Source organism: Alexandromys fortis, unplaced genomic scaffold, assembly GCF_014885135.2.
Source record: "Alexandromys fortis isolate MF-2015 unplaced genomic scaffold, M_Fortis_MF-2015_v1.1 scaffold_96, whole genome shotgun sequence".
Lineage (NCBI taxonomy): Eukaryota > Metazoa > Chordata > Mammalia > Rodentia > Cricetidae > Alexandromys > Alexandromys fortis.
Window position 1 is genome coordinate 5772999 of NW_026068053.1, and position 24290 is coordinate 5797288.

The 24290-nt window shown below is 38.4% G+C and overlaps 1 protein-coding gene across 3 annotated transcripts; it reads left to right on the forward strand.

Annotated features, from left to right (window-relative positions):
* Positions 1-3363: 3363 nt before the first annotated feature.
* Positions 3364-22148, forward strand: Serpinb10 (serpin family B member 10). Of its 3 annotated transcripts, none has more exons than XM_050119782.1 (8): positions 3364-3449; positions 6906-7080; positions 11060-11125; positions 11550-11687; positions 13577-13694; positions 16094-16236; positions 18541-18696; positions 21597-22148. In XM_050119782.1, exons 2-8 carry the CDS (start codon positions 6913-6915, stop codon positions 21999-22001), a joined length of 1194 nt encoding a protein of 397 aa, XP_049975739.1. In that variant the 5' UTR covers positions 3364-3449; positions 6906-6912; the 3' UTR covers positions 22002-22148. The 3 variants fall into 3 exon arrangements, with proteins under 3 accessions (XP_049975739.1, XP_049975741.1, XP_049975740.1); XM_050119783.1 differs by having other exon boundaries at positions 3430-3449; positions 6906-6985; XM_050119784.1 differs by lacking the exon at positions 6906-7080 and having other exon boundaries at positions 3412-3449.
* Positions 22149-24290: the final 2142 nt, after the last annotated feature.

Sequence of the window (24290 nt, forward strand, 5' to 3'; positions counted from 1 at the left end):
TTTTCTGTCTTATTGTTTTAGAAGTTTTACTCCAAGGTTGGTAGGATGGTTGCTTTTGTTCCTGTGGTCAAACAGTAGAAGAATGTGGTAGAAGGTGTGTAGAATATTGCTGTTCATTTCAAGAATGTCAAAGAGAGGAGAAAAAGAGACTAGTCCCCCTCATCCCCTTAAAAAGCATGTGGCCAAAGATTTGGACTTTTCATCAGGCTCTGTTTTTTTTTTTTTTTTTTTTTTTTTTAGAATTTTGGTGCCTGTCATGGAACTACCTCTTATAGACCAGCTTGGCCGTGAACTCACAGAGATCCACCTGCCTCTACCTCCCAAGTGCTGGGATTAAAGGTGTGCACCCCCACCACCCAGCAGGCTCTACCTCTTACATGTTTCCACTACCTTCTAGTAGCTTCAGTCAGGGGACCAAACCTCTAAAGCATGGAACTTTCAAAGACATTCCACATCCAAGCTATAACACCTTGATTCCTAAGAGCTAACCACAATCTGTCATTTGTGGGAACATAGAATAATAGACACAAAAAGGAGCAGAGAGCATAACTACTTCTCTTGCATGAGCCAACACTGAGGGTGATTGGGATGGTGGACAGTTGGGCTTTTCTCTGCTAACTTGGCATAAGGTAGAGTTACTTGGGAAGAAGAATCTGATTTGAGAAATGCTTCCATTAGGTTGCCTATAGGAAAGTCTATAGGGCATTTCCTTGATTAGTGTTTGATGTGGAAGGACTTAAACCATCATGGAGGATGCCACGCCTTAGCAGGTGGGCCTTGCTTCTCTAAGAATGCAGGTCAAGCAAACCAGGAAGCAGCCCTCCTCCATGACTAGGTTCTTGCAGTGCAGGAGTTTCTGTCCTGGACTATGATATCCAATTGTAAGCTAAATTACTTTCTTCTCCAAGTTGCTTTTGTTCATAGTGTTTTATCACAGCAATAGAACAGTGTCTTAGTCCCTGCTCTATTGCTGTGAAGACATACCACAACCAAGGAAACTTTTATAAAAGAAAACTTTTTTTTTTTGCAGAGTGAGGTTGAATATTTATTCAGGGGGTTGTGGAGGGGAAAGGGTGAAGGGGGGACAGAGAGAGAGAAAGAGAACATGAGAAAGAGACAGAGAAGGGGGGAGGCGGAGAAGTGGGGAGAGAGGCAGAAGCGAAGCTGCCTTTGTGAGAGGAAGATGAAAAAGAGCAAAAGAAAACTTTTAATTGGAGCTGGCTTACAGTTTCATCCTGAGGGAGCATAGTGGCATGAAGGCAGACTTGGTGCTTGGGTGGTAGGTGAGATCTTTACCTCCTGATCTACATGCAGAGAGGGAGAAAGTCACAGGGCCTCAAAGCCCACCCTCAGTCCCATACCTCCTCCAGCAAGGTCACACCTTCTAATCCTCCCCTGACAGCTGAAGCATGATTAATAAAACTCAGAGACAAAAATTGGAGCTCACACTGGTCAGAAAAGCAAAGCAGCCAACCACTGGCTCTTACCTTTACCTTAGTCCTGCCTCCAGGAATCTCAGAATGAGACTGACTGACAGCTGTCTCCTCCCTTTTTAGTTCTGTGATTAAAGGTATGCACCACTGGGATTAAAGGCATGTATTCCTTGGCAACTAGTGTGGCTACTGGAATTAAAAGTGTGTGTTACCACTGCCTGGTGTGTAAGGCTGGCCATTGGGGCTGTTTTACTCTCTGATCTTCAGGCAAGCTTTATTTATTAAAAGACAAATAAAAAGCCACTACAGACAGCTCATCAACTGGGGACTAGGCTTGCAAATATATTAGCCTATGGACCAGTCTCATTCAAACCATCACAGACTGGTTGTAGAAAATGGATCAGAGCCCCTTTCTCATAGCAACAAAGACATAACAATTCATAACAGTTTATGACTGAGGTGTCCTTTGAAGGAATCAACATTTTTCGAAGATACTCAATGTAATGTTGGTGAGCATTTATTCTTTCCATGTGGTACAAGTGATTGAGCCTGTCACCTTACACATGCTACTCAAATGCTCTACCACTGAGCTTCCATCTAGTCTGTGTATTCTGAGACAAGGGCTTATTAAGTTATTCAGGCTGGCCTTGAACTTGTTAGTAATCCTTCTACCTTGGCCCCCTGAAGAGCTAACATTAGACGCCTGTATCACCAGGTTCCACTAGTAATTTTCATTTTTCTATTAGGAAACAAAATAACACAAAGTATGATTTTATTGATAGAGATAGTACATTTTTAGATAGGGATTTTAATTAAGTAGGAAATAAATATAGAGACTTAGGGAGGAAAGTGAAAACAGCTTTGCCTCGTGACTGTTACAAAGATGAAACCACTTGGTGCATCCAGCAGAATCTAGATATAAATGTGTTCACTGTAAACAGCATAAACAACTAGAAAAAGTCTTCCAGCTGAGCAATGATGTAGCCCAAGTCACCCCACTGAAATACTGTCAGTCAAAGCCAGTGGTCTGTCTTTGTGGAGCCTTGGCATGATGCGTTCAGCTAAGATACTAGTATCTGTTCTTCACAGGCCCAGTGGACAGCATTTAATTTCCTACCACAAATGTCATTTACTTGTGCAATCCAGAGCAGCTCTCCACAGTGTGTTCTCTCCTGGTCTTCAGTTCACTGGAAGAGACATATATGCACAAGAAAATGGACACAGCACCCAGTGCATGCTAGGCCCCTCAGTTCCTCTGAGCTATTTTTGGTGTTCTCATACTTCCTTTCACTGTTACCCTCATTCCTCCATGCTCCTGAAAATGACACTGGTGCCTTATTGTTTTTTCCTGCTATAGAAACGAGGGACCATATGAAGTCTACTGGGGGACAAAAAGGAGAAATTTATGGAAAATGTCCCACATAACAATGGCATCCAAAACATTAACTGACCCAAGTCTCACTCTGGGTTCTGTTCTAGCATTCCAAGGAAGAGCAGAACAAGGCCTGTGTGATTCTCACAGAACACTAAGAGAAACCTTAACAGACCAGCATCAAAAGATGCAGTAATAATGTCTTCTGTTTCAGGTCCATTATCATTGCACTTGAAACTGTTCATTTTAAAAAGAGACAAACCAGTGGAGACCATGCTGGTTGCTGTCAGTTAGCAACCCATAGAAGGAATTTAGCTTGGAATGTATGAGTTACAGTTTGTCAGAATTCATGTCTCTACGTGCAGTCCCATGTGGAAAATGTACTTCATTAATTATTCAGGAAAGAACTCTGTTGTCTGCCACTTGTACTTATTTGAACTCTTGGCCAAGATAAGCCTGAAAGGAAGAGTGTGCTGCTTGTGAAAGGGAACCAAGGGTGGGGCTCAGAAGAAGGAGGGGCTGTGTGGGTTTTTTTTTTTATTTTTTTACATTTCTTCAGTTAAAAGTTACCTCACTCTTCAGCCAGCCACAGTCTCTCACTAAAGGAACAGTTTGCCAAGTCTGCTCCCAGAAAGAGAAATAAGGTATTGTAAATATTTCTTTGGTTAAAAATGCTTGTGTTTTCCTTATTGTAGTGCCTAGTAAATTGCCAAGACCTCTACTTGAAACTAAGAATAACAGATGAGGCTCCCTTTCCTCAGTGCTTTTCGGTACAATTCAGCTACTTTGAACCTGTTTGAAGTCTGACTGACTAAGAGGAAGATGAACTAATTTTAAGGACACTTCAGCTGTTCCACTTGCAATTGTGAGAAACATGAGTGGATTTCTTTCCTCTAGTCATGTCTGGACTTTCCATGTATTGAGTTGCATTTGCCATCTTAACAAGGGGAAATAGAACATTCTTAGAATAATTGAATCCCAATCTTTCTAGCCCTTCTGATGGGGTGTCTTCACAGTATGAACTTTGGTGTATGAAATTAATGGTTGGCTCATGCCATCTATAGGAACCATTTTCCCACCTATCAGCATTCCACGTGTCTTTAGCTTCTTTCATTACTGTGGACCATCTGAATGCCTGGCACACCTTATTCTTCAGAAGCACTCCAACTTAACAACTGCCCCAGAAAAGGGCTCTGGGAAATAAAGTGGTGCTGGGAGGCAATTAAGATGCTGTGTTCTGTTATTTATGGTTTCATAAAGATTAAAGCATTATCACCAGTAAAGCAAGAGATCTTGAGTATTCTTTCATGGGACAAAGAAGAAGCGCATCCCTGTTGTCACTTCCTCTACTTCTTTTAAACTTCTTTTGCTCCTTGTTGGTCCTACATCACTCCCTCTGGCTTTTACCATCCAAAGCCTGCAGACCACTAGCTGCACTGACCACAAGTTCTGTCTTTATAGCAAAGAGAATGGTACTGCACTTTTCACTGTTCCGTAGCTATGCACCATCAGTCAATATATCTAACTCCTCTGTTCCTGAGTGTCTTAGGTATTAAATGGAAGCATTGGACTAGGGTGGTTCTAAGGTTCTGTCCAAGGTCTTGTGTTAGAAGTTTATTTGTTTATAATGGTGTTGTTTTGATAGATGTTATGATCGTTCTTCCTTTCTTAATGTCCTCTTTAGTGTGTATAGTGATTATATGTATATAAATATACATATATATCATAGCAATGCAGCAATGAAAGACGCTAAAGGCACATGGAATGCTGAAAGGTGGGGAAATCATTTATGTAGATGGCATGAGCCAACCATTAGTCCCATATATCAAAGTTCATACTGTGAAGCCACTCTACCAATTTGTGACTTCTAAAAATTGCAAAAGAGCAATTCATTTTGTAAATAATACAGTAGGGAATGGGCAGATAGTTAATTCAATACATTACTTGCCTCACAAGCATGAGAACCTGAGGTTGATCCCATAACTCATGTAAAAAGCCAGGCACGGTAATTACCATTTGTAACCCCAGTGCTAGGGGCGTGCTTATGGTTGGCTGCTCAGCCAGTCTATCTTACTTGGCAAATCTCAAGCTAGTGATTATCCTGTCTCAAAACAACATGGTGAAGATCTCCTGAGAAACAACAGAAGATTGTCTTATGTCTTTTATGACTCTACATGTAAATGTACCCACAAGTGCGTCTGTGTATACACACACACACACACACACACACACACACACACACACACACACACACAAGGGGGAAGAGACAGACAAGCAAGCAAGCCAGAGAAAGACACAGAGAGAAAGAGACAAAGTTTCTGATTGTTCAACACTTATTTTCTAAATTATTTTAAATAAAATCTCATCTTGGAATTTGGTATCTTTCAGAAATTATTTCTTGGGTTAGATGACCAGTTCCTTATGGTTGTTTCTAAAGATGGGAGTGATCAGAGTTTTCTCACTTGTATATTTTAGACTATGCTTAATACATTACGGGTTACTGGTGAGAGTTAAGATAACTCTTAACTCTTAAGTTAAGTTAAGTGGATAGTAACTGTTTACACCAGGCTATCTCTTTTGTTAGAGAAAAGCATGATTTTCAGGAAGTTCATGTGCACGAATAAGTACTATATTGAGGTGATCTGCACATTGAAATATAAAATTCCCAGGCACTGAGATGTTGCTTGCTTTCTTCCCTTGCTGGTTAATATGATTTGCAACAGAAACAAACATTTTTCTTCTAAATATATTTCATGAATTTTAAAACTATAATTTGTATAACCAAAATATGACCTGAATGGACATGATCTTTCAGGAAGCAGTTGTTTCTAAGATGGTATTTTTATGGGGGAAGGAATACTGGCAACTTCCCAAAGATTTGTTGGAGTGTAGAGTAACTACAAGACAGGAAGGGGTTTTGTTTCTTCAAAGAGTATTTTCCCTGAGCCCATCTGGAAATTTCATAGTGGGTAGAAACCACACCTTGGGTGTGACCCTGAGTCTGGGAATCTGTTTAGTCAAGTGTAGCTTTATGCGTGGGAGAGATTTCAAAAGAATTGCTGTAGAATAAATCACATAAAGTTATGATGTAACCAAAATCTACACACACTTGTCCTTGATTCTAGTTTTTAACCCAGAGAGTAAACTCCTGACTTTTCCAAAGCCAGTGTTGCAGATTTCTCAGCAGAAATGTGCTACTGGGGCAAGACCCAGCCCAGTCCCCGTGGAAGGCCCCAGGCGTAGGGATTGGGAATCAGTCATTTAGTCAATTTGAGAATTATTTGACTTTAGAGAAACAGTAGGATAATATATATGTGTGTATATATATATATAATCCCACTGTTATCCTATAAGTCATACATGTGTATATATATTTGACTTATATATTTGACTCAGTTTTAAATGGCATTTTAATTTAAAATGCCAGAGCAATTAGAAGTGACACTTAGAAGATGAATGCTATATATGTAAGTGTAATATGGTAGAATATGAACTTAGAAGATTAATGTCATCCATGGAATGCAATTAATACAATAATATAAACATTATGAAACTTTGAGTTCTTTTGTTAAAGAGAAGTGAATAAGAAAAAAAGGGAAACTACTTTCAATTTCTGTATTAAGAATGTCCAACTTAATTGTGCATAAAATCAAGTTAAAGTAAGTAATTTTTAGTGCATGACAAACAGAAAAGACTATTTGGTGCAAAGTGTTCAACTATATGCTGTTGGATATACAAGGCAATATAAGAAGAAAATATTGTCCCCACGGAGCTTTGGCAGACTACACAGAGGGATAAAGGTAATAAATGTCAAGGAAATGGAAAAACTGTTTTGGCACTCAGCTGTCAATTGGTCATAATACAGCTATTCTCTGGGACACATAAGCCCAATACTTTGAGGTAAGCCTCTTACATTCTGTGTTTTTAAGTGTTGGGATATATAAGACAAAAGCGGTATATGGTTAGAAGTTCGATAAAATTAGCTCAGTTCTTATAGATAATTGTATATAGCTATCCCTACTTGGAGAGATACTTTAAAAAAATAAATTAAATGGAAAAAATTTAACATTTGTATGATCTCTGTCTTACGCTTTTTATAGGAACCCCATGGCTTCTCTAGCAGTGTCCATCAACCAGTTTGCCTTGGAGTTTAGCAAAAAGCTAGCTGAATCTGCTGAGGGTAAAAATATCTTCTTTTCTCCTTGGGGCATCTCAACTTCATTGGCTATGGTATATTTTGGTACCAGAGGTACCACTGCAGCCCAGATGTCCCAGGTGAGTGGCAAAAAACAGCCATACTCCACTATCTGAATGTGAAAAGGTTTTTAAAATGCCAGTTGGTTCACATTTTACAATACCACTCAAAACACTTTGAAAGTGATTTACAGTGAAAGAAATCCATTTGAATTTGTTGTTTGTTGCCAAGTTTGTTGCATATTACTTTAATCCCAGCAGGAACATCTTTGGAGTTCAAAGCAAGCCTGGTCTAAAGAGCAAGTTCCAGGCTAGTCAGAGGTACATGCTAGCATTGTGTCTCAAAAACAAGAAAGTTGTTCTTTGGAAAATTCTTTAAGAACTTGTATTTATCAGAAAATAGATAAATGATAAATGGTGAGGTCATACATTTTAGTTTAGAACCAAACAGAGTTCTATTTTGATGATAAACCTGTCTTTAAAACTAATATCCAAATTTTAAATTATAGAACTTTTTAGCATCCCTCTGAAAGAGAAAATTAGAGAAGTCTAGCTGTGTGTAATCTCAGCACTTAAGATGCTGAGACAGAAAAATAGCTGTGAGTTCTAACCCAGCCTACAGAACATAGTGAATTATATGCCAACTTAGAACTACAAAGTGAGAGGCTATCTTAAACAAAACAACAACAAAGGAATTCTGCTTTCAAGCTTTGTTTGGTCACATCATTGTTTAAACCTCAGGGATATGTCTAAATCTGAAGATCCCAGAGATAGTATTTAAATATAAAGTTAGTATTGTGTAAAATAAAAAGTAATTATATATAATATACATGTAGTAAAATATATGGTAAAAGTCATATGTATGTATATGTGATATCAGGCATGAGAATCCAACTGACTATAGTTAACTGGTTAATAAGCTTTCCTACAGATTTGTTTTTAGAAGGACTCCATCTCCGCAGAATATATTCCAGGGTAATGTTTGTCCATGATGAAATTATAAATAACTTTGTTGCAATGAGTCTAGTGTACTTGCTATGCACCTCATTATCCTAGGGCAGGTGATCCTTACTCCCATCCATCATCTTCTGGTACACTGTGGCACACTTGAGGAAAACAGGAGAATAGCATCCTTCCTGCTATTCCAAGAGAAATGCTAGGGTGAAAGTGAAGGTTACGTCTGTATATATTGAGTTGTGTTAATGAAAAATAAAGCAATCAACTAGAAAAAGAACTAAAAGCCCTGAATTTTAATAGCTGTTTTGATTAAAGTATCTAAATGATGGTATCAGTTGAATACTGTGCTTTTCATTTTCCCTATTTAATTTATTTACTCGTACAGTATTATGACACATGTATACAGTGCATAATGATCATAGTCTCCTCCCCTCAAATATTTACATTCCTGTTTCAGGGAGCTCTGAAGTTCTGTCTTCTAATTCTTTTTACAATATAGAATAGATTATTGTGAATTATTCACCTTCCTGTGAGGCAAAACACTCAACCTTATTGCTGCTGTCTAATTGTACTTTGGTACCCGATCATCCTCCTTCCATCTTTCTCCCTGTTTCTGTTGAGGTTATGGAGACAAAATAAACTGAAACTTACTTTATTGTAAACAGTTTTTATAGCACACCCCACTTCTGACACTAGATGCTAGAGGTCTTCTCCATAGTCTGTACTCAAAGTCACAAATTCTTATATATTGTACCCACAGATATCACTATATCCCACAGCTGAAGGTTTGGTCCCTAAGGTTTCTTTCCAATTCAGATGCAGTCAGAGCTCTGGGCTATTTTACCCATATGTCTTCTGATCCAAAAGCCAGCTATAAACCAAAGCTCCCAAGACATTCTCATTAATCTCAGTTACTTTGCAAGTGTGGCTCACAGGATTTAGGAAAATGCTTGTTTATTGGCTTATTTTAAAGAATGCTACAAAGAATGAAGATGAAGAAATGAGAGGGGTAATGTATGAAGAACAAAAGCTGACAGTTTCCAGGGCACAAATCTTTGGGGGTCTGCAGATGCTCACCTACTTTCTGAACCCTGTCTTCTGGGGTTCTGGGGAGACTTGATTATGTTTTTGAACAATGACAGTCACATACAATGAAACTGGGCAAGAGTGTATTCTGATGCGGAAAGACTGACACTGAGGAAACCCAGCTCTCCCAGGTTTCCTTGGTTCCCTATGCAGTGTTTCTTCTCTAAGTTTGGAACAAGTGGTCTTTTTTACTTGTTTGTTTATTTGTTGTGTTTTGTTTTCCTAAGAACCTCTACCAAACAGAGAATGTCAGAGGATGTCTTGAAGGCATTGTTAAAGACAGAAGGATGGAGGAAGGTTACATTTTTAGTTTCTATAATGATCTTGAGGAAGAGAAACTAGTATTTGCAGCTTGGGTTTCAGAAGGGAGCAGGTGAAAAGAGGCCAAGAGAAAGCTGATGAATGAGGCACGAACATTTTTCCATTCTATCCCAATGGTGTTCTAGTTACCTGGAAAATAATAAAGGTTATGGGAATTAGGTGCCAGGAATCCAAAAAAAATGTGAATTAGAGACAAAAATTATATGTCCCATATCATACCACTTCTAATTTTTTTATGAAATAAACTTTATGTGTCCATATATGAAATCCTAATTCTATCTTTATTTCCACAAAAAACAGGATTTTCTTCTTTATGTATAAATGATAACCCACTGTTCAAAACACATTTCCTTGTATATACTTACCTCTCTTTTTAAAACATATGAAAAGCAAGAGAATTTTACTTCAGAATATTTCCAACATTGTTACAAATATCCCAAAGTGTATGACAATAAAGACATGAGTAACTTATTTTGTTTGTTTTCTTGCCAAGTGTTTACATCAAACTTTTGTTAATTTATATTTTTCATTAATTGTAAAATTTTATCTTGCATACCAACCAGTTTCCCCTCCCTCCTCTCCTCCCATCCCCTCATCCAATCCCCTATCTACACCCATCCCCATCCCCATCCCCATCCACTCCTCAGAAAGGGTAAGGCCTCCCATGAAAGTCAACTAGCATTTGAAGAAGTTGAGGCAGGACCAAGCTCCTCCCCCTGCATCAAAGCTAAGAGAACCCATCATAAGGAATGGGTTCTTAAAAGCCAGCTCACGTGCCAGGGGCAGATCCTGGTCCCACTGTTGGGGTCCAACAAACAGATCGAGTTATGCAATTGTCACCCATATCCCTAACTGTCATTCTCCAGTGTGTGAGCTCCCAAGAGCTCGGGTCAGCTGTCTTTGTGAATTTCCCAATCATGATGTTGACCCTTGTTGCTCTTATAATCCCCCTCGCTCTTTTCAAATTGACTCCCAGAGCCCCGCCCAAGACCTGGCTGTGGATCTCTGCTTCTACTCCCATCAACTATAGGATGAAGGTTCTATGATGGCAATTAGGGCAGTCACCAATCTTACTTCAGGAAATGGCCAGTTAGGCCTCTCCACTATTGCTAGGAGTAATAGCTGTGGTTACCCTTGGGAATTCCTGGGAGGTTCTCTGGTACCAGGTTTCTCCCCAACCCCATAATGGTCCCCTTTATCAGATATTGCTCCCTCTCTGTCCCTACTCCAACTTGATCATCCAGATTCCTTATATTCCCATTTTCTGTCCCCTCTCTTCTACCCACCCTGCCCACAGTTTTCTCAGAAGATTTCACCTATTTCCCCTTCCCAGGGAAATCTGTGGATTTCTATTTTTTTTTTTTTTTTTTTTTTTTGAGACGTGATTTCTCTGTGTAGCCCTTGCTGTCCTGGAACTCACTTTGTAGGCCAGGCTTAAAGGAATCCTCTAGACCAGGATTAAAGGTGTGTACAAGCACACCCTGCCATGAGAAACTTAAGAGTTTTTTTTTTTTTTTTTTTAAATTTCACTTAAAGAAATTTGAGGCACTCAATTGAAACTCATTTGGAGGCTCTGTGTTCAGTTATTTATATATTCTGTGGTCATAAGAACTGCTAATTCTTATTTACAAATGCATTATTTTATATGGGTACTTATCTGCAAAGTGTATTGATTCACTTTTTATTGAAATCACAGGTACTTCAATTAGACAAAGGACGGCTCTTTAAATCTGACCCTGCTTGTGAAAAGAAGAGAAAAATGGTATTTATATATTTAATAATCAGTGGACAGTTGTGGGTGGATTGCTTCTAATTTATGTGTTTGTGGTCAGTTTAATCAATCCCTTTCTTAGATTAAATATATCAGAATATCTTTCAGATTCCAGAGTGACTGTGCTTTGTAACAATGTTCTTTCCTTCTTGTCTTATTGCTCTTTTCATCCCTTTCAAGTTTTTGTTTTACTTTTGAAATCATTCCTGTCTGTCTTTGCAAGCTAATAGTGAAGGATATGTGCCTTCATTAAGATTTTATACTAGAAATATCAAAGAAAATACTTTTATCTATTTTAAATAAATTGCTTTTACCTTATGCTTGTAGTACACCAAATAATTTCATTTAACTATATATTAATCATATATTATTTGACTTTTGTCCAATATTTTTTCTAATCCTCTTTCTTATAAAGGAATTGAACTCAGACAAGGTTGAGGAAATGTACTCTGATTTCCAGACCCTTGCTGCGGAAATACTCAAGCCTGGCAATTCCTACATACTCAAAACAGCCAATAGGATATATGGGGAGAAAACATATCCATTTCATAATGTGAGTGTAAATGTCTTTTTATTCATTAATAAAAATAGAAGGAGTAAGCAAAAACCAGCAATAAAATACACATTTTCTCTAGGGGCCCCAGAAAAAAATCTTAATGTGGATAGCATCTCCTGGCAAGCAATCATTTTGCAATGATCATGCATACCAAGTTTTGAAGTAAACCAGTGTTGGATCTGAGACAGGAGTGACTCATGGACACATAGACATTGGTTTCTTTAGCTAACATTTGTTTCACAAGAAAATATAATGGGCAAACATAGAGTCATGTAATAATAGGGTAGAACTGAAGGAGACAAAAATGGTGTCCCTCACAGGACTGTGGCTAGAAGCTGTCCCTGGAAAACAAAGAGGACTTTGAGATGAGAGTAGAGGAAATTCCCACAACAGGATTCTAGAGATACTGTCAATATGGAACATGAAATAATGCCAAGTTCTTTCTTTTGTTAATGGTTAAAATCCCACCAACAGAAATCTTGGTGACCTTGTTGCGCTAAGACTCAAATGGTCCTCAGACTACAGTACGCCATTTTTCTCTTAAGTTTGTGCATCACACCATTTGAAAGAGATCAACAAGAGTCTAGACTAAATCATCTAGGGGCAAAAAGCAAGGGGTTAGATAGGACAGAAGAGAAGCAGGTACTCTGTGGTTTCAAGCATGTGATGGGTGCCCACTTCCGTGCGTTCTTCTGGATTTAGAGCCTTGGGCGTTGTTAATTCTGGATCTACAACATATCTAGGCAGAGCCTTAAAGACGGCTTTATTACTGTCAGGCTTTTGGACTTCTATTTGACTCATTATCAATAGAGTTGAGCTCAGTAGCATTGGACTCCAAACAAAAGGGATATAGGCATCTGCACATCTTTTTATGAGTGAATTAACAGGGTGAATTAACAGGGTGTAGTGCCTCATATTTGTGTTTTATTTTTGCTGGATTATAAATCCCAATGCAGATCTCCCAACGTTTAAACCATTTCTTGGGGATGGGATTAATTTGTAGCTATTTACTTCCAAATAAGCAAACTAAACGAACCAACACTGTACCTCCCCAAGAAAACAAGTTATGTTCCCATAGCAACTTCAAGCTCAGTTAAAGTCAGCTGTGTTGAGTGCAGTGGGGTGGATCATCAAAACTCTGTAGACAGAGGTTTTTCTCACTCCCTCAAAGAGACCAGTAAGGTCTTTTGCCTCACTTCCAGGTCACATTGCTCAGCAGAATATAGTTATTTTCAGTTCCTGGGGATTTGGAGACCTCAAGCAGCCAAGTTGCAGACTCACAGGCCTTGCTGTGTTCTTATTCCTCGCACAGAAAGCCATGTCCAACTCTAAATACCATTTGGCCACAAGATAACTTGACATATAGTCTTCTGTTTTCACTCTATTCTCAATTCCAGGTCTGAATAAAACACAAGTAAACATACATGCAAGTAGCATTATGTAGACAGGTTGTGTTTATGTATTAAGGAATATATATGTAAATACATATACCTACGTGAATGTAACAACAATTAATGAAAAGCAGAGGCCATGAATTTGAAAGAGATCAAAAGCAGGTATACAGAAAGAATTAAAGGTGGGAAAATAATGCAATTATAATACCAAAAAATAAAATAAATAATATCTAAAAATAGTCAAAAAGGGATTGCCAAACTCAGACCCGCAGGCTGGCAGATTTTCCTTCTCTACCTGGAGTTCTGTATAGCTAGCTAAGGTGAGGAAGATTACATTTACACTTTGACAGAGACAGGAATGATGAAGTAGAGATGGAGTTGTGGAGGGAGAGTAGTTGACCTCAATTGATTTTTGTTTTAAATAATGTACACAGGTTTGAGTTCTCAGTTTTGGACAGCTGTACAGAAGTGTATTTTATCTATATCTTTCAGAAATACTTGAAGGACATGCAAACATATTTTGGTGCAGAACCACAGTCTGTTAACTTTGTTGGAGCTTCTGGCCAGATCAGAACAGAGATCAACTCCTGGGTGGAAAGTCAGACTGAGGGTAAGTTGTCATCCATGGCATAGCTGAGGGCTTGCACCAAGCTTCTTCATATTTATATGAAATTGTGCCATATATGCCTATGTATTTCTTTAGTGGAACTGTGGGATATATACTAAGTATTCAGAATTTTTATTTCTATTTATATCTGTAAGTTTTAGGTCGGTAGCCTCCCCAGGAAATCCTATTTAAAATATAGAAGGCAAACCTCCACTTTTCCAGGTAGACAGGAAAAAGAGATACAGTTTACAGATTTCAAAGAGGAGTCAAGGATAAAATAAAAGAAATGAAAAAAGGGAACTAGGAATGACTGCTGCACTTGTAATTTTAAAGAAAAGTGGCTATTAATAACAAAAATAGAGCAAAGTTTTACTGGTGCATGATTATAGTTCTCTTGGAAATTAAAATTATTTGCTAGAGTTTGGGGTACAAAAATTTTTTTGCTACGTTCCTCCCTGGGCTTGATATGTTTGCTGGACTTCCAGAACAGTCCTTGAGAGAGGATGTGTCCTTCTTGTCTTTGTCTTCGTTGCCACAAGATTTCCCTATGTCTCTTTTGCATTCTTCTGTGCTTGCATTGTTTCTCGTTTAATGTCTGTGTTTTTTAAATATTGGAATCCAGGACCAACCCAGACCTAAATCATTTCTCATACCAGAGTAGGGGTGTGGGAATGAAAACACAAATCACATGACTATATCGGGAGGGGGTTTTCAGTGATCCTTCAAGAAATTCTAAATTCACATCCTGAAAAATCACCTGTGTTTATTACCCAAATAGCTTTTATATCTATATGTAAACTAAGGGGGAAATTCATTAGCATTATATTTCCTAGGTAATGGGGAGAATGATTTGGGTCATGTCCACACATATCTATGTTCATTTGGTCAATATTTTCCAAAAACAGTGAACTATTCAAAATAAAAAAAAAAAACTACCAAAAAAAAAAATCACAGATAAGTGTGCTTGAGATGCTGGTCTGCTTCCTGTTCAGGGGAAGGAACAGTTGACGGTTTTGAATCCAACTTGTTAAGAGCAGTTCACTGAAGCTAATTTTATGTTTTAGTTCCTTGCAAGAGGCCTGATTTTGTTGTTTAATGCTGTTTTAGTAATCTGTCCTAGGTGTCACATGCTTATAAGTTTATCCCACTGAGGTCCAGTCAGCAAGATTATGTCTTAGGGGCCTGCTCAGGCTACCTGATGATTTCTCCACACTAGCCTTGGACTACATAGAAAGATGTTTTGTCAAACATACAGACAAATAAACTAACCATCTAACTAAACCAATAGTTATTATCAACTGTTTTATAAATGTGATATAGTACCAACATGCAACTATGTCTTTTCCAGTATCTATTGCTAGGAGAAAAATACATTGCTTGTGAAGTAGTGTAAGTCAATATTTATAAAAAATTTTCATTTGTTTTTTTATGTTCCTGTTAACCATATTATCTGCAAACAAAAACATTGTGTCTTCCTTCTATGCAACTAATACCACATTTCATTTTCTTTTTTAATATATTTTAATTTATTATTATTATTTTTATTGAGCTCTACATTTTTCTCTGTTCCCTTTAACCCTCTCCCAAGGTCCCCATGCTCTCAATTTACTCAGAAGATGTCTTTTTCTACTTCCCTTGTATGATCCATGTATGTCTCTCTTAGGGTCCTCATTGTTGTCTAGGTTCTCTGGGATTGTGATTTGTAGGCTGGTTTTCTTTGCTTTATGTTTAAAAACCACTTATGACTGAGTACATGTGATAATTGTTTTTCTATATCTGGGTTACCTAACTCAAAATGATGTTTTCTATCTCTGTTCATTTGCCTGAAAAATTGAAGATGTCATTATTTTTTCTGCTGTATAGTACTCCATTGCGTAAATCTACCACATTTTCCTTATCCATTCTTAGGTCGAAGGGCATTTAGGTTGTTTCCAGTTTCTGGCTATGACAAACAATGCTGCTATGAACATAGTTGAGCACATGTCTTTGTGGCACAATTGAGCATCCTTTGGATATATACTTAAAAGTGGTATGATTGAATCTTGAGGAAGGTTGTTTCTGCTGGATTTTATTTTCTTACATTGATTCATGAATTAGCATTTTGGGGAAAACTTTAAGTGACAGTAGTCCTCAACGACTGGACAGTGATATGTATTTGTTTACTATGGCTGTAAAATGATGATTATTGGAGGAGTCAACATATTATTTTTTTCCACTATTTCTCTCCTTCATCATAGCTCTTGAGAAAAAGTATACTACTTAATCTTAAATTGTTCTATTTCTGGAATATCTAAAAATATTTTTAAAAGAAAACTTTGTTTCTAGAAAAATTGGAAATTTGGCTATCTAATTAAAATATTCATATCCCAGAAGCCATTTTGAAATCTGTTCTGTTTTTATAGGTAAAATTCCAAATCTCCTTCCTGATGACTCGGTGGACTCCATGACTAAGATGGTGCTGGTGAATGCCCTTTACTTTAAAGGGACCTGGGAGCATCAGTTCTCAGTGCAGAACACCACTGAAAGGCCTTTCAGAATAAACAAGGTAAGAGCCAGCTAAAAGACATAGAATTGTCACATGACCCTATAAAAATAGATCCTACAGTAAATTGGTTTCTTACCTAATGGTATCTTCCTGTATCCTGGCTCATATTATGGAAGGAAAGGCTGGTCTGGGAGTTTTTTGTTCCATCTACTAAAGTATTATGTTTCATTGTTTTTCTCTGAATACAAACTATTTGCAGAATTTATCATTTCATGGTTTTGAGCACATGGGAGCTGGGTAGAGTGGGGTTTATATTTATTTTTTCAGTTGAGAAATACAAGTAGTTAAGGAAGTAGAGGTGTGTCTGAGTTAAACTTTCCAGAACCAAAGATTGTCCCACTATAAGTTCTGCTATTTCTATTAAGCCCATTATAGTAGTGTGTGTGTGTGTGTGTGTGTGTGTGTGTGTGTGTGTGTGTGTGTGTGTGTAAGCTGGGTAGAGATGAAACAAAGTTAAAGATAGACATGAGGGATTCCAAGGGCTATCGGCTTGCCATCACCACAATAAAATGCAGCTTGAAAGAAGGAAAAAATGGAAGCTCATGATTTTCTAGCTCTAGTCTGTGGTCACCTGTCCCAGAGAACATTAATGTAGAAAGTCAGCCATGAAGCAGTTACTCACTGTATGGAAGGGAGGGGAAGACAGAGACTGAGGGAGAAAAAGGAAGGGAGAGAGGGGGAGGAGGGAAAGAGAAACTAGGGTCCCAATAGTTGAGGGTGCTGAGGGATAATCCTTCTGTATGTGGTGAATGTGTAGTATCCTCATTGGTTAATAATAAAGCTGATTTGGCCTATAGCATGGCAGAATAAGGTTAGGCAGAAATGCCAAACTTAAAATGCAGAAAGAAAGGAGGACAGAGTCGGGGGCAGTCCTGTGACCAACCAGCCACAGAAAGACGTGCTGGAAGACAGGTAAAGCCTCTAACCATGTGTGTTATTGTAGATTAATAGAAATGGGTTAATTTAAATCTGAGAGCTAGTTAGTAATAAGCCTGAGCTGTTGACTGAGCATTTTGTAATTAATATAAGCGTCTGTGTGTTTATTTGGGACCAGGCTGTCTGGACAGAAAAACTCTGCCTACCTCCGTTTACACCAGTGATCCAACCTTCTTACTAAGCACCAACTCCTGTAGATCACACCATCACTGCAACATTACCAGCTGGCAACAAGGACTTCCAAGACTTTCACACTTAAGACCCAAAGTTCAGCAGTTTAGAATGTGTCCCAATCAAAATATTGTCAGGAAAATTTTTTCTTCCTTTTTTCTCCACTAAATTTCTACCATAATTTTTTCTGCTGGATGAATTCAGAATTTTTCCTGTTTTTAATCCACAATGATCAAACATAGCTACTCACAGCACCTCTTTGAAAACAGGCTGATAAACCCCATTTTAAGTTCCTAGAGGGAGAATCTTGTAGCACTGCAAAGCCAGCTGACATAGACTGTCTTAGTGGTTGGTTTTAGCAGTGAGATCTGAAAAGGACACTAGTTGGTGCTATTATATGCACACTCTGGAAACCATCCCTGTATTCCAAGCAATGGCCTGGCTACAAGATATCGCAGCTTACGGCGAAGGCCTTCTGAATGACCTCTCTTCCACATTCAATGGATAAATAATATGTCTGTAACAATGAATTGCAGAAAGTTCCTTGTGGTTTCATCTACAGCTAATTTTGTTTAAAATTACATCATGTGGGGCTAAAATTACATCATGGCTCAGCAGTTAAGAGCTCTTGTTGCTCTTCCAGAGCATCAGGGTTTGATTCATAGCAACCATGTGGGGAAACTCCTGTCTGTAAATTGAGCTCCTGGGGATCTGATGCCCTCTTCTGATCTCTGAAGGTACTTGGACACATTTTAACAGAAGCCCTGATAATATTTTGCAAGAATTTCCCTCTAATCTATTGCTAGTTTTTCATTTATTTTATGAATTCCAGGGTTTTTTTTTGATACTAAAGTATATTCTAAGGCTCTCAAGTATTTGCATGTAAAATGACCCTTAATTTCTTGGTTATTTACATTTACATATGTACACGGTTTTCCTGCATGTCTGCTTTTAAGTTTGGTAGAATCTACCTATTGTGGCATAAACAGATTGCCCAGTAGATGTTAGATACAGGAGCTCCCTTGTTTGCTATCACTGGTATTGTTAGCAGAATTTTCCAGAAGCTATATCAGGAAAACTTCCGTATCTCCTGTAAGGTCACAGCTTTACTATTGTCTAAGACAAAGGGAAACTGATGGTGATAGGATAAGAATATGGAGAAAGCTTCCTCTGTGACTCTGTTGTTCATTTTTACAGACCACCACCAAACCAGTGCAAATGATGTCAATGGAAAAGGATCTTCAGGTCTTCCACATTGAGGAGCTGCAAACCATAGGCCTTCAACTCCATTATAAGAACCGTGACCTTAGTTTGTTTCTTCTGCTGCCGGAAGAAGTAAATGGCCTGGAACAGGTAGATACATCAGTCTCTCTGACAAAATGGAATCTGTGCTTTCCCCTATGCTTTCATGAGAAAAACATGAGGACTTCACCTCCCTGCTTTTAAGTTTCTGCATAGGAAGGCAATCAACTAATATATTTTGAGTCCTGATTATTTTGTCTTCAAACATTGTTCATAGTTTAGAAAATTCTATAAAGCTAATATTACTATATTTTAGCAATACAGTCATAGGCAGCTCTAGTGCAAGGTGGGCATACACATAGCCTCATATACACAGATACAGTGGTTCTTATCACAATCGGGATTACAGTGAGTTGCCTTGGACCTTCTCAGCCTAATTCAAGAATAACTTCTAGGTGAAAGTTGCCTCATACTCTCATCTGGCATTTCAGCAGATGAAAGTTTGTAGGCTAGAGTGCTTACAGCTTGATCTGACTTTTGGAACCCCAATATTTCATTGCTAACCAGTACCTGATTTGTAGCTGAGGGACTCTAGGGGGCAGCAGCACAGTAGAAATAGAAAAATTACCTGGATGGCCTCTGCTTGTGGAAACCCATAGAGGAAATGGCTTGTTGGACCTGGGAGCCATTCTACCTGCATAAAAGACTTTCATGTTTTTCATGTTTAATAACCGTTGTTGTGCCAGAGGTCAGAACTATATCTAAGCACGGAAGTCATCTGCAGACCCACTTCAAATTGTTGTACACAGAAACTCTTGGCAAGGATTGGCTTCTTTTGTAGTGTCTCTGATCAAACCCAGGACCTCTAATCAGTGGTAATCAGACTTTCTAGGATAGAATTGCATCTCAGCCTCAAGTAAATCTTTTAAAAAGTTTTTATATTATTATTTTGTGTGTATGTGTGTGTGTGAGGGGGGGTGTTTTGCTTACTTGTATGCCTATGTACTATGTGTGTGCAGTGTTTGTGGTGACCAGAAGACAATATTGGATGTCTTGGAGCTGCATATGTAAATATGCCACCATGGAGGTGCTGGGCTAAGAATTTGAGTCCTCTGGAAGAGCAGCTAGTACTCTTAAGTACTGCCGCATTTCTAGCCCCAAAATCAATCTTTTAATCACTTATATTTATATATGAGTATAAATAAGTATGTATATTTATATGTATAGTGAGCTTCCCATTTTTATTTATTTATTTATTTGTTTGTTTNTATACAGTGTTCAGCCTCCTTGTATGCCTACAGGCCAGAAGAGGGCACCAGACCCCATTACAGATGGCTGTGAGCCACTATGTGGTTGCTGGGAATTGAACTCAGGACCTTTGGAAGAGCAGGCAATGCTCTTAACCTCTGAGCCATCTCTCCAGCCCCAAGCTTCACATTTTTTAAACTTATTTTTTTTATCAAATAAACAATTTTAAGCTGTTCACCCTTTTAAGCCTGACCACACCCTGTGTCTAAGCAAATACATGCTGAAATGGAACATTAGCCTCTTCTGAAACACATATCCTGAATTTCTTTGCCTAGAGTCTAGTTTTTCATTTATTTCTTAGTGTTGGTAGCTTTCCTTGATTCTGCTAATATGAAAAAATATTTCTATATTGCTTTTGAATCTGTATGAAACTGTGGAAGATGGTAGCAATGAGACCTGTGTAGATGGAAAACATTACAGTCACAATGGGCTGCTTCTCAGGAAACCAGTCTCCTGAGATGAAGACATTGTCACATCATTAATTTGTACCCTTCACAAACGTGTCACTGACACCCAATGCTTGGGTCTATGAAGCTCCAAAATAAGCAAAAGTTTATGCTTTGAAACAAACTTATCAATAAAAAGTAAAATCTATTTGCTGATACAGTTAGATATATACACACATTCATACATTATTCTTAGAAATTTTAAATTATAAAGAGAAGTAAAGAATCATATGCTCACTATGTACTCAGATGAGCTGGAGGGTTTCTCCCTTTTTTATTCTTTATTGACATAGCTTATAATACTGTGACTATAAAGCATAGGCATTTTCTTTTATCTGAGATTTTGTTTTCAGTCAACTCTTTTTTCTGTTAAGAAAAGGAACAGTTTGTGCCCTGTGTTAGTCAGTTTATTGTTGCTTGTGATTTACATCTAAAAGAAACCTCTTATGGGAGAAAAGACTGATTTAATTCTTGATTTCAGCCCATCCTGGCAAAGAGGTTGTGGCAGGCAGAAGTGAACAGAAGAAGCCAGAGCAAGAGAGAGCCATCCAGGACACATGTTCTTTGTCCAGCCAGGCACCACCTTCCCCAATGCAGTTACCTCTTACTAGACTAGTCAGAGTTTGGGTTAACATGTTTAGTATGTGAGACTTCTCATAATCTAATTTTCTGATAAATGCTCTCACTGATACAATCAGAGGCATGTTTAACCAGTCTGTTAGTGGCTAATTATCTAATAAAGTTGACAGTAAGGACTCATTTATGTTCTAACAATGTACACAACAGTAGATGTTTTGTGTATGAAACCGCCAAATGCTTGGTTATATTAGGATATTTTAGTATAATTGATAATTTATATACTGTGTTAGAAGAATTTCCCTTTCAAAATCAAGTCTAATACTTCTATTTTATTTTCTTTTCTGTCTTTTTTTTTTTTGTCAAAGTATATCTCTGGCTGTCCTGGAACTCACTCTGTAGACCAGGCTGGCCTCAAACTCACAGAAATCTGCCTGCCTCTGCCTCCTGAGTGATGGAATTAAAGGCATGTGGCACCACCACACACTTAATTCTTCTATTTTCTGAGAACTACTATCTATAAAATGAAGACTCTGTAGGTCAGTGGCAGAAAGTTCTCATCATTAACTGGTGGAGTTCCAAATGTGTCTTTTGCTGCCCCAAGTAGAGGGAGTAATAGTATTCTCCTCTATGTCTTTCTCTCTCTGATTTACTCACTCTTCTTGGATTCCAATCCCGCAGCTAGAAAGAGCTATCACTTACGAGAAACTGCAGGAGTGGACCAGTGCAGACATGTTGGATACCTTTGAAGTGCAGCTGTACCTCCCCAAGTTCAAACTGGAAGAGAGTTATGATCTGAAGTCAGTCCTAAGCAGTATGGGGATGACTGATGCTTTCAGCCAGAGCAAAGCCGATTTCTCAAACATGTCTTCAGACAGAAATCTATTTTTGTCCAATGTTTTCCACAAGACTTTTGTGGAAATAAATGAAGAAGGCACAGAGGCCACAGCTGGCACTGGAAGTGAGGTCGATCTTCGAATTAAGACACCTTCCATCGAGTTCAATGCCGATCATCCATTCCTTTTCTTCATTAGGCACAACAAAACCAATAGCATTCTCTTTTATGGGAGATATTGCTCACCCTAACCTCTTCATCTCTCATTAAATACAAGCATCTTGACGGTATCAAATAAGCAATCAGAAACCAGGATCATGAGATGGAAAAGCAATCATCGCGAAATCATCCCACAGTCTATAAGCATTTCACACTCTAATAATAATAAATGATTCTTGAAGGAACATGTTCTGGTGATTCTGTCTAGTCTATATAGAGAGAATAGCATTTAATTTGTTTTACCACCACATTTGTCTTACTGTGACCTTTATTAATGTTGCAGAAATGCTGCTCATAAGCGCCAACATTTACTTACCAAACCAGGGTCTGCTAACATGTTTGGCAGGAATGAAAACCAGGCTGGGTTGGAGGGGTCTCAGTAAGACTGAGTCTGAGACAAGTTTAATGCAAGCAAACAGACTTTTATATCCTCATCAGAAACAGAATACAACGATGGTTGCCAGGATCAATACAGTTGTAGTTACCAGGATACAATGGTGCATGCAAGCTGTACAGGGTACACCAGACTAATGTCTAAGACCAACTGCCAAGCCAAACTTGTATATGTTTTGCTGATGTCTAGGGAACTCAGTGAAGCACAGGAAGCCGGAATGTTTCATTGCCTGAGGGAGTGCCTCAGCTTCTAGAGAACTGATAGGCACCCAGTGCCCCTGGAGGCAAGCGCTCTTACTTGAAATGCCCACAGTGCCTGCTTCTGACAGTGGCTGGACCAGGCCACCTCCACAATTCCCTGCAGCTCTCACTCTTTTATTGCTTAATTTCAGATGATATATGTCATCTTTCAAAGCAGACCTGGAGTAGCAAATCAGTCAGTGGGCTATAATGCTTCCCAATATACCCAAATTAACAAAATTCCTGCAGATATTCCTATGGACCGTATTTTAGAAGACTAGGTTGCTAGGTTTTTCACAGGGAGGGAGAGGTTAATTCATTTAACTTTGAACACTGAATAGTTTATGTTTCACCATGCAAAGCCTGAATGTCAATACTTAAATTGTCATGTGATCATCATTGCCTGGGAAAGAATATGATTAGTGGTGGGGAACCCCGGGCCCTGAGAATAATTAACATGAATTTGGATACTATTCTCTTCCTATCTAACAAAGAGAAGCACTAGAGGATTAGGAACATGAGCTCACTCTGTCACAGAAGGAATAGGTGCATTCCACAGAGATAGCATACCAAGGAGCAGCGGTCACCAACTCTTTTCTCTCAGCCAGCAGTAAATAAGTTCCAGTGTGTCTGCCGTTCCTTGGTATGACAATAATCATTGTGGAATTAAAGTATAAGGAGTGAAGAAGTATGATATTTATTTTTATGCATGAAGAGAATTGCTTAACTATCAAGCAAGCCTGCTCTTTAGTCAGTGAAAGTCATTTTGTTCTTTTTTTTTTTTAAAAAATACTAAAGTATTTTGATGAAAGCATGTATGAAATTCTTGTTCTTCCTTTAGGTGGTTAGTTCGTAGAAAAAGAGACACTATTAAAAGGCAGTCTGCAAGGAGAGCCATCTGCCCTTGAACACTACCACACCCTCCTTTCAAATCCAAAAGACCCAAGCCACTGACATGCCTTTCTACCCTCCACCCATCACCACCACCACCTGCTTGCTACCATGCCAGGCCCCAACATAGGCAGATATCTTCTGCTCAGTTCCAGGTTGAGCCAGTTAGAAGAACAGGTGCAGGCCACTCCATGACGAACAACAGAGACTGTCTGCTGGAATAGAGGTCACACTGGCTTCCAGAAATACACACTACAAAGACCAGAATCCCAGAGGAGAAACACAAACCTAGGAACAAAATACCTATACAACAAAGAAAAAAAAAACAAAAAACAAAAACAGAAATCAGCAACCTAGACCTGTATTCATTCCAGACTTAGGTGCAGAGCTACCTGTGTTAGAACACAATCAACAGCAGCCAAGGCAGTATGGCACCGCCAGAGTTCAGCTATCCTACTGCAGCCACCGCTGAATATTCCAACACAGTTGAAGCACAAGAAAACTTCCTTAAATCGACTTTATGAAGATGATAGATATTCTTCAAAAGGAAATGAATAAACCTATTAGAGAAATTCAGGAAAACACCGGATAAGATATACTTAAAGAAATGCTTAACATCCTTAGCCATCATGGAAATGCACATCAAAACGACTCTGGATTTATTCATAATAGCCAGAACCTGGAAACAACCTCGATGCCCCTCAATGAAGAATGGATAAAGAAAATATGGTTCATTTACACAATGACATATTACTCAGATGTTAAAAACAATGACATTATGAAATTTGCAGGCAAAT

Coding starts and splice junctions, on each gene's coding strand:
- Serpinb10 (XM_050119782.1), top strand. CDS start 6,913: ATGGCTTCTCTAGCAGTGTCCATCAACCAGTTTGCCTTGGAGTTTAGC. Junction 7,081..11,059: donor CTGCAGCCCAGATGTCCCAG/GTGAGTGGCAAA, acceptor TTGAAATCACAG/GTACTTCAATTAGACAAAGG. Junction 18,697..21,596: donor AAGTAAATGGCCTGGAACAG/GTAGATACATCA, acceptor CCAATCCCGCAG/CTAGAAAGAGCTATCACTTA.